General features: G+C 34.7%; 1 protein-coding gene across 5 annotated transcripts in view; it reads left to right on the top strand.

Moving 5' to 3' along the window:
- Positions 1-18548, top strand: part of TUSC3 (tumor suppressor candidate 3) — a 183014-nt gene that overhangs the window by 94000 nt on the left and 70466 nt on the right. For all 5 annotated transcript variants that reach the window (XM_082680493.1, XM_082680490.1, XM_082680489.1 and 2 more), the window contains exon 6: positions 12189-12278. In XM_082680493.1, coding sequence (XP_082536619.1) covers positions 12189-12278 — 90 coding nt within the window. The remainder of the gene's footprint in view (positions 1-12188; positions 12279-18548) is intronic.

The raw sequence follows: 18548 nt of genomic DNA, 5'->3' as shown, positions 1-18548 counted from the left end.
TGCACAGTAAAATGAAAGCTCCTAAAATAAAAATAGTAATGAACTATACAACAGCAGACCACTTCTGTAATGAAGAAATTTATATGCAAAAGGAAAATAATGAGGAAAAACAATTCGGTAGAGAATTTCTAGCCACATGCTCACTTCTTAGTAAAGAACAAGTCTACCTACAATTAGCAGTTGTGTCTTACCACTGAACCTGTGCAGAAGTACTTCTGGGATTACTTAGACTGTATTCTGTGGCTGGTAATTTTTTTCTTTTTCATTATCATATTCATATTATTGTTTATGACTCACGGGATTAAGAATGAAATGTATACTGGGGAGAGAAGGCTATTCATAGTGCTTTAGGGTGTAGGATAGAGACAAAGCTTGCAATTGCACAGGGGAGGTAACATATGGAAATGTTGAAACATACATAGATATTGGAGCTTCCTGGTTTTGAGTTTAAAAAAAAAAATAGGTAAAGGAGTATTCGTAAGTACTTCCTGGTCTCATGCTTCCTAAGGGGAAAAAAGTGCTTGTTAACTACTATTTAATAGGTACTGATGATTGCTTATGGAGCTGAATATACATTGGTTCTGTTTTGGTTTAACTTGGCTTTCCAAACTTCCTCCACCCCCTAAAGATGGAGGATGGTGGACAATAAGCATACACAGTACGTGCTTCATGGTGAGTTTAAAGCAAAATGGTTGAGTAAAGTATTGAACTACACAAGTACATAACTTCAGGGAGTGTAGGATAGATATATAGTTTATGGTCTTCAGGAAGAAATGTTGTCTAGGAATATCAAAATGAGTTAAAATGTTATGTTTTGTAGCCCTTGAATGCAGAGCTTCATGGAAGGCTAATGCTCTTCAGAGATGGCTGTCATTTCAAACCAGAAATATGAGTGTGAGGAGTAGTTACATTCATTAAAAACACAAAGAAAAACATCCTAAGAATCTGCGAGTAAAACCATGAAAGATAAAACATCATTTAAAAGGTCTAATAACCCAAACCTTATTATTACAGTAAATCTCAGTAGGATAGAAGCTGTTTTCTGCCTTTTAACACTGATGCTCTGCATTATAGGATGATTCACATACCTTAATGTTTCTTCTGTCTCAAAGAAATTATATCAGTTTAATTATGTTAGTTTTATGAAAAACTAATATATATTATTACACAATTTTCACAATTCCTGAAAGGTTCTTTGGTGTCTATACATTATGGTGTATCAGTAGAAATGTATTGTTTTGTGAGTGCTCTGAAGTCAGGGCAGCTCTGACTTCAAATAGAGTGGAATAAGCTCCTTTTTCTTTCAAATTTTTCTTGAATAAAATTATGTACTTTGTAATATCATAAAGGTACGATCTTGTGGCATATTATTTTGTTACCTTTCCAAGTGAAAAGCAAATAATTGCTGATAATATTTGTTTGAATAAAAAGTTTTTCCCATCAGGCAATTGAATCATTTGCCCATTTGAAGACAGGTATGTCCGTTATTTCTGTGTATTTTTGTTTGGGTCAGGAGTATGGCAACAATATAATGAATTAATATCTTCTTAGGGTATATTTTTCTTAATAAATCTAGCACTTAATTTTCCTTCAGGAGGATAGATAATGTTCTCACTAAACTCGAAGAACATTTTAAAATTACTCATAGATAGATGGACCTGCCTTTTTTTTTTTTTTTTTTTGCATTTGAATGTGGTTGTCTGAGTTTTTTGCTTATTATAAAGTCACCAGTAAGCCTCAGTGTGAAGATCCAGTACATGGAGTGATCACCTAGCTTCTATACTCCATTTATCATAAGATTTCTCAATAGAGGGAACATAATAAAGGCCCTACATGACAAGCCCACAGCTGACATAGTACTCAGTGGTGAAAAGCTGAATACTTTTCCTCTAAGATCAGGAAGAAAGCAAGGATGTCCACTCTCACCACTTTTGACATATTCAAAGTCCTAGTCAGAGCAATTAAGCAAGAAAAAGAAATAAGGGACATCCAAATCAGAAAGGAAGAAGTAAAACCATCACTATTTTCAGATAACATAATACTGTATATAGAAAACCCTGGAGACTCCACGAAAAAACTACTACAGTTAGTTAGTAAATGAATTCAATAAAGTTGCAGGCTAAAAAAAATCAATATATAGAGAGCTATGTGGCATTTCCATATACTAATATCAGACTATCAGAGAAATTAAAAAACCAATTCCATTTACAATTCATCAAAAAGAATAAAATACCTAGGAATAAGTTTAACCAAGGAGTTGAGAGAACTGTACACCAAAAACTATTAAGATATTGATGAAAGAAATTGAAGATGATACAAATAAATGGAAAGTTATATAATGCTCATGGATTGGAAGAACTAGTATTGTTAACATGAACTACCAAATATTATACTACCCAAAGCAATGTACAAATTCAGTGCCATCCCTATCAAAATTCACAGAAATAGAAGAAATCCTAACGTTTGTATGGATCCATAAAAGACCCTGAATAGCAAAATCAATCTTAAAAACAAAGTTGGAGGCATCATGCTCCCTGATTTCAAACTTTATTACAAAGCTGTAGTAATCAAAATATAATGGTATTGGAATAAAAATGGACATACAGATCAATGGAACAGAATAGAGAGCCCTGAAATAAACACACACATATGTGGTCAATTAATTTATGACAAAGTAGCCAAGAATATACATTGGGGAAGGACAGTCTCTTCAATAAATGGTATTGGGAAAACTGGACAGCCACATGCAAAGGAATAAAACTTGACCCCTACCCTTACCCTGTACACAGAAATTAAAATGGATAAAAGAGTTGAATGTAAGACCTGAAACGATAAAACTCCCAGGAGAAAACCTAGGTGGTAAGCTCTTTGATGTTGTTCTTGGTGATAAGTTTTTGTATTTGACATCAAAAACCAAGGCAAAACAAGCAAAAATAAACAAGTGGGACTACATCAAACTAAAAAGCTTCTGCATAGCAAAGGTCGACAAAATAAAAAGGCAACCTGAATGGAAGAAACTATTTGCAAATCATGTATTTGATAAGGGGTTGATATCCAGGATATATAAAGAACTCATACAACTCAGTAGTAAAAACAACAAACAAGTCAATTAAAAAATAGGCAGAGGATCTGAATAGACATTTTCCTAAAGAGATACAGATGGTGCAGGTACATGTGAAAAGATGCTCAGTATTACTGATCATCAGAGAAGTGCAAATAAAAACCACCATGAAATGTCACTTCACACCTGTAAGAATAGCTATTATTAAAATGTCAAGAAATAACAAGTGTTGGAACCCTCGTGCACTACTGGTGAGAATGTAAATTGGTATAGCCGCTGTGGAATAGCATATGGAGGTTCCTTAAAAAATTAAAGTAGAACTACTATATGATCTAGCAATTCTTCTAGATATTTATCAGAAGAAAACAAAAAAACTAATATATATTTACCTCCATGTTCATTGCAGCATTATTTACAATAGCCAAGATATGGAAACAGTCTAAGTTTCCATCAATGAATGGATAAAGACATTGTGGTAAATACAATGAATATTATTCAACTATTAAAAAATTAAATCTTGCCATTTGTGACAACATAAGTGGACCTTGAAGGCATTATTATATTGGGTTGGCCAGAAAGTTCGTTCAGTTAGTGAATACGTTGTTCAGTAAAGTTCTTGGTGAAACTGAAGAATGTGTACTTAAAACCAAACGAATTTTCTGGCCAACCCAATACCAAGTGAAGAAAGGCTTACATGTGGAATCTAAGACAAAAACAAAAAGAGCAACCGCCCCCCCAAAAAAAAAACCCAACAAAACCAGAGACACAGAGAAGAGGGGGGTGCGTGGTGCAAGTAGGTGAAATGGGCACAGGGTGTCAAAAGGTACAAACTTCAGTTATAAAGTAAATGACTACTGGGGATGTAATGTACAACATGGCAACTATAGTCAGTACTGTACTGCATATTTCAAAGTTGTTAAGAGAATAGATCTTAAATGTTCTCATCACAAGAAAGATAGTCTATATATGTATGATGACAGATGTTAAACTAGACTTACTGTGGTCATCATTTCCCCATATATACAGATATCAAACCATTATGTTGTACACCTGAAACTAATATAATGTATGTCAGTTACAGCTCAAATAAAATAAAAGGTGAATTGTGAATCTCAGTGTGTTGTGCATCTCAGTGTGAAATGTAAACATTAACACTTTTAGAAGAAAACATAGGTATTTATCTTTATGATTGCTGGATTGGCAAAGATTTCTTGAAACAGACCATAATGGAAGAAATAACTGGTAAACTGAACTTCAGTGAATTAAGAACTTCTATTTGCCAAAAGATACCATTAAGAAAATGAAAAGGAAGGCAAGTCACAAGCTTGGTAAAGATTATTTGCTATGTGTATACTTACTTATTTTATATATATAAAGAACTTTTAGAAAACAATAAGCAAAAGTCAGATAATCAAATTTTGAAGAGGCGTAAAGACTTGCTGGGTACTTTACCAAAATGTTCAAATTTCAGTAAACATATGAAAACATATTCAACTTTGTTAATCATCTGGATATTCTGAAATAAAACTGCAGTATAGGGCTTCCCTGGTGGCACAGTGGTTAAGAATCCGCCTGCCTATGCAGGGGACACGGATTCAAGCCCTGGTCTGGGAAGATCCCACATGCCACAGAGCAACTAAGCCCGTGCGCCACAACTACTAAGCTTGTGCTCTAGAGCCTGCGAGCTGCAACTACTGAAGCCCGCATGCCTAGAGAGCTCGTGCTCTGCAACAAGAGGCCACCGCCGCAGTGAGAAGCCACACACCACAACGAGGAGCCCCTGCTCGCTACAACTAGAGAAAGCCCATGCACAGCAACGAAGATCCAATGCAGCCAACAATAAAAAAAAACAAAACAAAAAAACTATAGTATGGCCTGCCACACCTCTACCAGGATAGCCAAGATGAACACACACACACACACACACGCAGAGATAATGCCATTTGTTGGTATGGATGTGAATGGACCAGAACTCTGAAACACTGCTAGCTGGAGTGTAAATTTGGTTGAAAGTTCTGAGAAATGTTTGGTTAGTCCACTAAAGCCTGGTATACACATACTCTGTGATGCAGCATTTTCAAAAAAATATCCTTACCCCTTTGGAGGGTTATGCAGGTAATGATTAGGAAGAGGCATCAGTGGACACCTGTTTTTCTAACAGTATTCCACATCCTGATCTCAGTGTTGGTTACAAGGGTATGCTCATGTAAAATTCATTGAACTGTATGTACCCTTATGAATCATGTCCTTTTCTGCATGAATATTTTAGTAAATAGATAAATAAGATTCTAGTTAAGTTAATTACAAAAATTTAAATTTCCAAACTAATGAGAGCAGTGAAGTACTGGACATTTCAGTTGTTAAAATCAAAACAGGAAATATCAGTTATACTTACTTAGAAAAAGAGTTTCTATAAATCTGGGCCGTTTTGCATTTTAGAAGTTTATGTTTGTTTAGTATGTTGTGAGAAGTGCCACAGCTCTGTGTGTAATTATAAATAAATACTGTAAATACATCTGTCACTACTTGAAATGACTCATGTTTAAACACCATGTTTAAGCCGGCTTTTCTTTTATTGAACCATTTCTTGGAATTTTGAATAAATCATGTATTAAGATGAATTTTTTAAAACTTCTGTAACAAACCACAGATAGTGTAGCTATTGCTATTTAATTTTAACATCTTATTTTAAAATTTGAGCATTTTCTCATGTGTAAGTAAAATTTATGATATTGGAATATATATATTTCCTATTAATGCATTAAATCACCAGACCTCATGTGGATCTAATAACTACCATAGTTTTCAAGTAGTCTGAATATAAACAATATTTTGAGATAGTTACTCTTATAATATGAAAATGTTATAGTATGAAGATATTTGCATTTCCCTCACTAACGAAAATCACAGGTGCTGCTAAAACTGTGATCTGTCGACTACATTCATAGTTGAAGGAAATGATATATTAGAAGATAGTGAAAATGAAGATTTGCTTTTATCCCATTTAAGTACCCAGATCTCCTTCTGCCACTGCATTCTATGCACAGCCCCTTGGAGTCTGTGTACTGCTGTATTACTTGAACCTTTTCTGCTCTTATCTAAGAGTAACACCCCCACTTGTGTACTAGATCTTATCGCATCTCATGTATTCAATGACAGTTTCCCAACAATTCTCCCCTCTTTCTTTGTCATCCTAATTTTTTCTTTTATTACTGAATCATTCTCGTTAGCAGTGCAAACATCTCCTTATTCATCCTAAAGGGACATGACACCATTTTCCCTTCCAGATATTGTTCTATTTACCTGATCCCTCTTAGAGCAAAACTCCTTGAAACAGTTGTCTACATTGTTTCCTTATTTTTTCATAAGGCTTTTGCCTCACTGTTCCATTGAAAATGCTCTAGTCAAGGGCACAAATATTTTCCAGGGAAATAAATTCAATTTTTAGTTCTGGGTCTTCATATTACTGCTCTCTCTGTATCTACAGAACTGATGTCTTCATCCAGAATCACTTGTCTTCCAGGAGGCCACAGTCCTGACTTTCCTTACTTCTTTGACTGCTACTTCTTAATCATCTTTGCTCATCCATTTTTTATCTTCTGCACTTATTTTGGTGTTAACAGGAGGTTTAGATCTTGGTCATCTCTATTTATATTTACTTAATTGGTGTCCAGCTTTAAAGGTTAAATACTGTCTAACTATTATTGAGTCCTAAATTTTATCTTGGGGCCAGATCTTCCCTGTAAACTCCAGACTGATAAATCCAACTAGCTTATGCTGCACCTCTACCTGGAAGTCTACTGGGTGTCTCCAAATGAACAGGTACAGGACAGACTCCCCATCTCAGGCCCCAGACCTAATTCTCGCATAGCATTTGACTTCTCATGTTCAAGTCAAAAACCTCATAGTCTTCCTTTACCACTTCTTCCCTGCCATACCCCACATCTAATCTTTCAGAAAATCCTGTTGACTCTTCCTTCCAAATATGTCCAGATTCCAACGATTTCTCACCATACCTACCACCCTTGTTTGAACTCTAATTATTTCTTAATCCACTTATTGCAGTAGGCTTTTAACTATATCCTAGCTTCCATCTTTACCCACCATATGGTTAATTTTCAAAATTCCAACCCAGGAGGCTCTGGGATCTGGCCCTGTACTACTTCACCAACCTTATCCATTTATCCATTTCCCCTCATCAACTGTCCTTCAGTCGTCTTTCTAAAAGATGCTAGACATTGTCCTTCAGTAGAGCCTGGTTCACTGGCTCTTCCCTCTTTCCCCAAGTATTTACATGGCTTTTAGACATCATCAGATCTCTGCTGAAAATGCCACTGCCTTGGAGAGGCCCCTCCCAACCACTCATTAGTATTGCAACCCCTTCTCTCATGAATTCTTTCAACCTTCACTGCTTTACTTTTCCTCAGTTCATTTATCATTGTCTCTCATATAATTTAATTTTTTACTGTCTGTTTTCTCCCTATAGAATGTAAGCTCCAAGAGGGGAGTTTCCCCCCTTATATTTTTGTTCATTGTTTTATTCTTGGCTTCTGAAACAGTTCTTGAATATATAGTGGGTTCTCAGTATATAAATGTTGAATGAGTGAATGAGAAATACCTACTTATTTTTTATGATTCAGAGCACATGTCACTTATTTAGGATTTTCACTGAAGGGCAGGGACTATCTTTATCTTATTCATTGCTATATTCCTAGTATCCAGTAAATACTTGGTATGCTCAGTTAATAATTGTCAAATGAGTAAATTAAACTGGAATGGCTTCAGAGAGAACCATACGTAGACCCCAAGTGTAGAGAGGTTGGTTAGGTAGGAGTCCTAGGCAGGTACGGCATTAACAAGATGTAAACGTAGGCACTGCTTCCTGGATGGAGGGGGTGGAGCAAGAAGAGTGACCTGAATGAAGCATAGAGAGCCAGTTAAGGGGTGTGGGGCACGGTGCTATTTAGGAATGTGGGACCAGGTTGTGGAGGGCACTGGGATAATAATAACTTACTAAACCTCCATAGCTTAAAAAGGTTGATGCTAATATACTCCTAATGTTATAGGCCCAGAATGATGAACTTCTCCAAGTGCTCAAGACAGATCTGAAACTCAAGTGTTCTAATTTAAGAGCCTCCGTCTTTAACTACTATGATATACTGCTGGGCAAAGTACGTTAAACATACCAGTGGTGGATCTTAAGAGTGTTGCAGGTCATTCGATAGATACTACTGTCTTTTAACTTCTTTTTAACTGTTATAGTTTTTAAGTATTTCAGTGTCTCAAATGAATAGTCAAGAAAAAATAAGTCTTTTCAGGTTGTTTTGTATTTGATCATTCCCCAGCATTTGACCATTTTTGACCACCACATTCTTTTTCAAAATTCTATCCTTGGCTTCTGTTACACTATATCTCCTACCTTCATTTTCTTCCTACTTCTGTGTCCCAGGCTCCTTTGCAGGCTCCTGTCTATGAGTTTATGAACTTACAAGTATTCATCAGTGTTCTAGCCCTCTAGGCCTTCTATTTTTCTCACCCTATTTACTCTTCTTGAGCAATTTTATCCATTCCCATGACTTCAGTGAACAACTATGTGCTGACAATTCCCAGATCTGTAGGTTTTCTTCCCTACACCTCTGTCATTAGATATATATGTAAATGTCTCTTAGACATCTCACTCTCCAAAGATGTTTTGAAATGGATGTTTTGAAAGTACATTAGAGTTAACCCATTTAAAAATGAACTCCCCAAGGCAATCTACAGATTTGATGCAATCCCTATCCAATTACCAAAGGCATTTTTCACAGAACTAGACCAAAAAAAAAAAATCTTAAAATTTGTATGGAGACACAAAAGACCCTGATAGCCAAAGCAATCTTGAGAAAGAAAAACGGAGCTGGAGGAATCAGGCTTCCTGACTTCAGACTATACTACAAAGCTACAGTCATCAAAACAGTATGGTACTGGCACAAAAAAGAAATATAGGTCAGTGGAACAGGATAGAAAGCCCAGAAATAAACCCATGTACCTATGGCCAGTTAATCTACAACAAGGAGGCAAGACTATACAATGAGAAAAGACAGTCTCTTCAATAAGTGGTGCTGGGAAAACCAGACAGCTACATGTAAAAAAATGAAACTAGAACATTCTTTAACACCATACACAAAAAAAATCTCAAAATGGGTTAAAGACCTAAATGTAAGACTGGATACTATAAGAGGAAAACATAGGCAGAACACTCTTCAACATAAATTGCAGCAATATCTTTTTGGATCCACCTCCTAGAATAATGGAAGTAAAAACAAAAATAAAAAATGGGACCTAATTAAACTCAAAAGCTTTTGCATAGCAAAGAAACCACAAAACGAAAAGACAACCCACAGAATGGGAGAAAATATTCACAAACGATGCAACCAAAAAGGGATTAGTCTCCAAAATTTACAAACAGCTCACGTGACTCAATATCCAAAAAGCAAACAACCCAATCAAAAAATGGGCAGAAGACCTAAATAGACATTTCTCCAAAGAAGACATACAGATGGCCAAGAGGCACATGAAAAACTGCTCAACATCACTAATCATTAGAGAAATGCAAATCAAAACTACAGTGAGATATCACCTCACACCAGTAAGAATGGCCATCATCAAAAAGTCTACAAACAATAAATGCTGGAGAGGGTGTGGAGAAAAGGGAACCCTCTTGCACTGCTGGTGGGAATGTAAATTGGTACAGCCACTATGGAGAACAGTAGGGAGGTTCCTTAAAAAACTAAAAATAGAGCTACCATGTGATCCAGTAATCCCACTCCTGGACATATATCTGGAGAAAAACATGGTTCAAAAGGATACATGCACCCAATGTTCATTGCATCACTGTTTACAATAGCCAAGATGTGGAAGCAACTTAAATGTCCATCAACATAGGAATGGATAAAGAAGATGTGGTACATATATACAATGGAATATTACTCAGCCATTAAAAAGAATGAAATAATGCCATTTGCAGCAACATGGGTGGACCTGGAGATTATCATACTAAGTAAGTCAGACAGATAAAGACAAATATCATATGATATTGCTTATGTGCGGAATCTTAAAAAAAATGACAAAAATGAACTTATTTTCAAAACAGAAACCGACTTGCAGACTTCAAAAAAAACTTAATGGTTACCAGGGGGGAAGAGTGGGGGGGATATATTGGGAATTTGGGATTGACATGTACACACTGCTATTTTTAAAACAGATAACAAACAAGGACCTACTGTAAAAAAATAATAATTAAAACAGAGGGAGCTCCAAATCTTTGTTACCTTCTTCCCTTTCACCCTTAACATGCTTCTGCCTTATTCTGTATCTCTTTGGGTGTCACCACTAACTACACACTGTTGCTCAAATCAGAAACCCAGAGGTTAATTTTGACTATTTTCTATCAGATCAATCATTCACCAAAGTCTGTTGATTCCATCTCTTAAATATTTCTGCTGTTTGTCCAGATCTCTCAATTCTGTCACTACCATGGAATTGGCCACTATAGTCTCTCAAGCGTTTTTATACATCAGCCTCCAAAATGATTTCTCTGCCTCAAGTTATACTTTTCTCCAGTCTATTCTCCATACTGTGACTAGTACCATCCTTCTAAAATACAGACTTGATCATGCATTATTTTTCCACCATAGTTGGAAATAGGAATATCAAGTGCAGCAGTAGAAGGCAGAGAAGGAATAGGCAGACAGGTAAAAGTAAAACCAGAAATACATACAGTTTCAGTGCTGATTTAGTGACTATGAGGGTTAGGTCCCCCAAATGATAGAACTCTAGTATGTCACTTGCTTATACTATAAATGTGTTTACTCACTAGATATATCTTTTCCTGGATTTTAAAATATACTCTGCCTTTCACACTACTATATTATAATCTATCTACAGAATAATCAACTTTAATATATTCTCTAAGTCACAGACATGATACCCCTATAAATTAGATATACAATTTACTTTTCTCACGTAACAATTTCACATTTTTAAATGACTTTTTAGGTGGTGCATCATTCTCTGTTTCACTTCGGGCCTAAATTCTAATGTACCTTCTAAGTTTAAAGCACAAATATTTTGTAAAATCTTGACTTTCCGGAAATACCTCAATCTATTCAAAGTCTATATACAAGTCAAATCTGACTTTTAAGAAGTTTCAGTTTATTTCAGAGTTATTCTCAAGAAAGTGTGGAAAGGATTCAGATTAATCTCTATAATCCTGTTATATCATTTTTATTTTCTTTTGAAATATTGTGGTTCCCAAGAAGTTATGAAACAGAGTTCAGATTTATTCTCTGGGTTTAAAAATCCTCCATTGATTTGCCTCATCCTGCTTTCCCCCTTTTGTATCCTCGTTTCTCCTTTAAAAATTGTGCAAATCTTGTATGTTTAGATCCCCAGTCACACATTGCTCATTCTGACCTTGAATCTTTGTTGATATAGCTACCTACCAGAGGTGGGCAGTTCAAATAAAGAGTGAGCTGGGCAAGTTCTGAGACAGTAGGAAGTGTTTTAACCTGAAGACATATTTCAGTCTAAAGATGTCCATGTTTGTAAATTTAAGCATGTGTGATTTAAACAAAACATGCTTACATATAAGTTACAGTGATTGACTGTGACCTCTGGTTCATACTGTTTCCTCCCCCACCATCTCTGTAATGTCTCGGATCTTTAAGATTAGTTTTCCAAATGCAGCCTTTTTTGCTAGATCTAGCAGGAATATGGCTTCTGTGAATTATTCCTGGCTATATCTAAAACATCATGTTTTACCTGTACTTTTGACTAGCTCTAGTTAGGACATATCAGATTATCAGTCACCATGCCAGATGCTTTACATATGTTACCCAATTTATTTATTTACCCATTAATGTATGTCATCAGCATAGTTGGTATCCCCAGTTTATAGATATCAAATCTGAGAAGCAGAAGAAAAGTAACTTACCAAAGGTCCCATAGTTAGTAAATGAAAATGATTTTAATGGATGAGCTGTTACATGATATTTGAAAGATAGTTTCATGAGCATTTTTTTTAAAGAATGCAGTATTCTCTTATTTTTCAGTTTACATGTTATAATATTGTACCCTGTTTTTTCAGTGTATAGTCTTTGCTATGACTTCTGGCCAGATGTGGAATCATATCCGTGGACCACCATATGCTCATAAAAACCCGCACAATGGACAGGTGGTAAGTGCATGTTCTGTGCATCAGTATTATGAACTTTAATCCTGTTTACATAGGAATCCAAAATTATGTTTAGCATTTAGTAAGAAAGGATTCTATTTGTAAATCGAAATATATGTTCTTTCTCTTCTCATTTACTACCTTCACCATGTACATACACACAACATGCACATATATATATATTTTTTAGGGTGAGGACTGCTTTAGCGTGGATTAAAAAAAATTCAGTGTACCTACTTATCAAATATATACACATAAATTATTTTTCCAACTTTGCAGACTGCTATGGCAATAATATGTAATGCCAAAAGAGGAAACAGGAACAGTCTGTAGCGAGTGTCCCAGCAATGATAAATTTAATTTAGCTCAGAAGATCATTAAGAACCCTGAAGCCATTGTATTAGGATGCCAGGAACTGTTTGCCAGAAAATTGAAAGTGAAATTGGTGTGTAGTTAAATCAGTAGCAAAATTTACATTAGTAACTGCTACTGTTTTGCTGCCTTCCCTTTCCTTTTGGTGGGTGGGAAATATATTGTCATAGATCAACTTTGCAGAATACTGTCTTTGAGACTTAGTATTAGGTTGGTGAAGATTACTGTTCTAAAATGTGCCTTTTTTCTCTAGCTTTTTCTTTATACAGATTTTGAGGGAAGAATATAATGACACCCCTCGTGCACTCATCACCAAACTTAATTACCAGTTCATAACCAATCTTGTTTCATCTATTCTCCCATCCAGTTCTCTTTACTGCTGTTGGATTCTTTTGAAATAACTGCCCAATATCATTTCATTTCAAACATAAATATTTCAGTAGGTACCTATAAAAGATGAAGCTTTCTTAAAAAATCATAACCACAGTACCAGAATCACACCTAAAATGGTAATAAATTCTTAATTTCTGAATATTGTGGCTCTGAATGGAATAAAGTTATCCCATGGCCAATCATGTTATAATTTCTCTATAAATATAAATGTATAATGTAAGCTTATGAGGTTTGTTCTTCATTGTTTACAGTACTTCAAATATCTTTAATATTAAAAAAGCTAACAAGTTATTTCTTCTTCCTAAATTGTTTGTGGCTTTCTTTGAACTTCTGTGTGGAACTGTAATATAGGGGTATAGTTCACTTTACTTACTGTATGTACCCTGATGGCTCAATTAGATTTTAAGGGCTGGTTGCTAGTTACAGTCACTGATACTATATAATAACCATTTTGGTCTCATATTTTTGTCAACATTTTCAGATTTCTTCTATAGGTGTCAAGAATATGGAGTCAAAGTTAGACTCTGGATAATCAGATGCTGTAGTAAATCAGACATGTCTTTTGTTATGTGTACTCTGTATTTTTTAAATCTGTCACTAATTAGAAAAGTGATTTGAATGTCTAATATTCAAAATTAATTTTACAGAAAAAATAATTGGAAGTAATTATCAAGCAATAAATTGTCCCCTTATCTTCAAGTCTTCCTGACCATCCTATTTAAAAGTGTAGTCCTTTTCTCTCATCCTCTTCCCCAATACCCATACTCACTGTCTTCCTTTCCTTTTTAAATTTCTTCTCCATAGCACTTATAACACGTTATATAATTTACTATTTTGTGTTACTTTTGTTTGTCTTTTGCCAGGACCCCAGTAGGGTATAAGCACTTGACAGCATGGCTTTTTATCCACTTTGGTCCCTGATATGTTCCTATTTCATAAAGAGGGCCTGACACAAAGATTTGATCACTGTTTTGTTAATGATACTTAAAAGTGTAAATTTTGGAAATTGATAAAATTTTTATTACTGCCTTTTAATATTCTTATAACATTTCTTAGGCAAATAAACATATTAAGCATTGCTTTTTATTATTTGCTTAAATACATTTGTTAAAGTATATGAAAAATTCATCAACATTCTTGTGAAATGTTTTAGCTTATGTAGGGGAAGAAAATATAATTTTCCCTCTACTGTTCTGAGTCTTTGGCTGAGGCCCCTGTAACAAAAGACAGAATAACAAGAGAAAAACAAAGTGATTAACATGTATACCTCATGTATACATGGGAGATAGGGAAAAATGAATAACTCTCAGAGGTGGCTTAGAGCTCAGGCTTAAGTGCCATCTTCAGTTACAGACAGAAAGAAAGGTATTGAGGGAAAGCCAGTTGTGGAAGTGACCAGGAAAAGTAAGACAAGCAAAAGTGAGGTGTAGTGTGCAGATTTAAGTTTGCGGTTGCCTTCTCCACTGATAAGGATCTAAAGTTGTCTCCAAGGATTGTCTCCACCTGTAGATTGTCTCTACCTATGTCCTTGCTGGTAGAGAAAGGAGGAGGGACACCGTTGTGAATTTATGTCCTGCTTTTAGGCAGATTGGGGAAGGCAGAGAATTTTCTAGTATCTGCTTCTTCTCAGTGCCTTCAGCTTAAAATAATTCTTAGGCCAAAGTGGCATATTTTAAAGTGTTGTATTCTGTCACTCTTCATTCTCACTGTAATCTTCTTACCATTTCAGCCATTACTTTGCTAAATCATGAGACTCTAATCCCCTCACACGTCGTTTACTGGAGTAAGCGCCAAAAAAATTTGCACTGATTACAGTAACAGTGACAACGTGGATGCCATCTATTGGTCACTGAATATATGCTAGGCACTAGACTTCACAAATGAGTATTTTAGGCCACTAGGTGAATATTCCTAAAGCATACTTTGACTATATTGATAATATTAATATGTGTGGACCAGAGTTATCAGTTAAATTGGAAATCCTAAGTGGCTGTCCATTACTTGCCCATTGTAATTTTCCTTTCCAGCCTAAGACCTCTACTCCTTTGCAGAGAAACTCAGTGTTAGTGTATTTGTACTGTCCCTTGTCCCCTAAATATATGCTTTATTTTGCTGCTTCCATTCCTGGAATTTCTATTGAATCATGCCCATCCTTCAAATACCACCTAATTTGCCAACCCTCTGAAATGCATTCCTTAATTACGTTAGAAATTCTTCTTCCCTTTACACATTTATAAATATGTAGTTAGCCCATTTATGTATCTCTGCATTCCTTTATAATAATTTTTTTTAATATTTTATGTATTAGTCAAATTCTTAACATAGGGAGTTTCTTTTAAGCTATTTTTCATCTTTACACTTACATACAGCTGGTCCTCAATGAACGTTTTATTAAATGATTATAAAGACTCACACTAGGAGATTTTGGTTTCTTGAATTGTATTATCTTAATTCTTTCCATTTATTTTTTGTCACTAGTCTGAATGATAATAGGATCAACATGTCACTGTTAATTCCACATAAACCAGTTAGTAACCTTAATGTGACAGGAACACTTATTTTAAGGTTTAGATTAGATTGGAAAGAAATTTTCTCTATTGATTTAGAAAATGTTTTATTTGCCCCCTCCACATTGTTGTATTACTATTTTGTAAGTAGAGATTGGCATGGCCCTTAGGAAAAGGTACTGTGATGGCCCAGAGGAACACATTAAGAAAACAGAATTTTCTATATTTTTAAAAGAAAAAAACTTTTCCTTCATACGTGCATCTAGTTTTCAGAGTACGTATTTTAGCTTTTCAGCACCTTAATCAAAAGTTACAGAAATGATGAGACTGAAACCTCTAACCAGGTTGTTTAAAGAAATGAATTTTGTTCCAAACTCTTCACGAAATGAATTTTGTCCCAAACTCTTCACCCTCATATTTTATAAAAACATTTTTTCTTACATTTGAATGAAGTATTAGGATTGAAGGAAAAAAATCATGAAAGTCTTGGAAATATAGGAGCTTCTTGCTGCACAATCAATTGCTTGAGTGTGCTCTTGGCCAGAGATGTAGATATGGTTTTGGACTGATCTGTTAATTACTAAGATGTTACTTACTAAGCAGTATAGACAAAAGCAGGTTAAAGGGGCAGGAGAATGTTGCCCATTAGTATATAGCTCTTTTCTTGTTTTGCATTTTAACGTATTTTAGCAAAACTTCCCTTCCTGCTTTTTAATATGCATAATGTCAATATACACTGAAACAGAAAATTGTTTTTGTTTTAATGAATTGATTTGCATAATAATGTGTTTTCATATTACTGGAACAAAATAGAAGATTAACTTTGCTTTATAAAATCAAGTGGTTACTGGTACAGAATTATGCTTTAAACAATGACTGTCCATTAGAATAATAATAGTGAGTGGTTTTCTTTATAATAGATGTGTTTAAATTTCAAGATATAACTTGAAAATTAGCACTATCCTTCTTTGGTAAGTTCTTCATATTTTAACCTGTATTTCTAAAAAGAAATTACCATGTAGGATTTGTGTTTTTGAGAATAACTATAATTAGGCTATTTATCTCTTTCAGTGGTATGGAATAAAATGACAAAGTGAGTATCTTATGAATATTTATAAAGGAATTTTATAATTTGGCATTAATTCTTATGACCAATGCACATTTAGTGGAGTAAGGTATATGAAACAGTAAGTTTACTGTGGTTTTCATATTTGTAACATAACTGAATAACCATTTACATTTTAAAGACTTATTTTTAGGTAGCTATTACACATAAATATCAGCTAAATGAATTCTAATTTTTGTTCATTTTTTCTAAATTAATTTTTAAAATATGTTTGGCTTCAACTATTTGATTTATGTTAGATGATTTAAGAAATTTGTATTAAAATTGTTTATGAAGAAGTATTTCAATGTTAAAGTGAACTTAACTTTGTAAATACTTTAAAATTGTACTATGAAGGTCTGTATGGTTTCCAGAAATAGTTGGGTTGTTCCCCTGCCCCCCCTACCCCCTCGGTTTTTCTGAAGTCGGTTTCTAAATAGAATTCTGGATGGTGGTGAGTTCTTTTGTGTCAAACTTTTAAAATTGCCTAATTTGCTGTTTTTCCTGTATATGGGAGTTTTTAATGGATTTGGCATTGTAACATCTAGTTTTATACCTTTTAAGCATAATACTGTGAGGTCAGAGAGCAGGTATTTTACAAATGAGGAAAAATAATAGTCCAAGTAGTAGAAGCCAGAATTAGAATGGTGGATCTTGTAACATGATCGAGAGTCATTCGAAGACTAAGTTGATAATAATTAGACTAAATATTTAAAATACATATTTAAAGTTTAGACATAAATGTTGTTAGTAACAGTGGTTAATGTTTGGATCTTGATGCTAAAATCTATTTTAAATATTTGACAGAAATTCTGAGTCTGAGGGCCCTGAGCAATATGAATCTGAAATGATACCTACTATTTTCTGCAGGGAGATTGACTAATTAAATATGGGTGAAATGTCATGAAACCTCCATAACCTTGACAAACATAGTCCTTTTAAATAAAGTGACTAAGACCTAATAAGACCCTAGAGGCTTAAAGATATACGTGGCCAGGTGTAATCCTAGAATGTGTCATTAGCTTCCAGGCTGTATTTTTCTATTATCTGGTTCCTCTCATTATTCGTTAAAATATGATACTTTGACTTCCTCTTTCAACTTTTGCTTTTAAAGTTTACTTTCTGATCATAAAATTAATAAATGCTCACTATGGAAATTTAGAAAATTATAAAAAATACGTAACAATAAATGCAACCCCTTGTAGTTTCATGTCAAGGAGAAAGAACATACTATGTAGTTAAGTAAACTGTCTCCCTATAGATAATAGATTACAGAGAATGTTGTTGCATTAAGCTGTAAAGTTATGAGAAGTATGAGATGCAGAACATTAAAAGCTAGGTTAGTCATTCAAAATATAAGCAGAGAGATTAAAAGGCCACTGAGAATTGACTAGCCTTTCTTGCATCAAGCAAATACCATAGATTTAAACCTACATACGCACAGTTTAACAAAGGGGATGGGTCTATGTACATTCCTAAGGTGATGCTATAAAAAGATGACAGTGAAACAGAAGTGAAGAGAGATTTTTCAGGGTTAAGATGGTGGTATGATACACCTCTGCCTTCCTTCTTGTTAAATACTGATAGGGATTCATCAAAATGCAAAGCCAACAACAGAATTACAAAGTAGAGCTAACTAAACCCAAATCCCAAAAGCATGGGAGAACTTCTGTTAACATCTGAATTTATTGCAATGGACATTGGCATATAGTTTCTTTGTGCTTGTGAACTTCCTCAGAGTTCTCTTTAAGTTGCCATCAGTATGCTTACATTTATTCTACTTATTCCCCAGAAACATTGCTTTACTTCCCATGTCGTCCTCTCATCTTACCAGAGGTTTCATGTTCTGCCTCATGCTGTCAGGGCTATATTGAGCTACTAGTGGGAAAGACAAGC

The sequence above is a fragment of the Grampus griseus genome (assembly GCF_964374135.1).
Source record: "Grampus griseus genome assembly, chromosome: 21".
NCBI lineage: Eukaryota > Metazoa > Chordata > Mammalia > Artiodactyla > Delphinidae > Grampus > Grampus griseus.
Note: the sequence above shows the minus strand (reverse complement) of the source record. Positions and strands in the feature narration are given on the sequence as shown.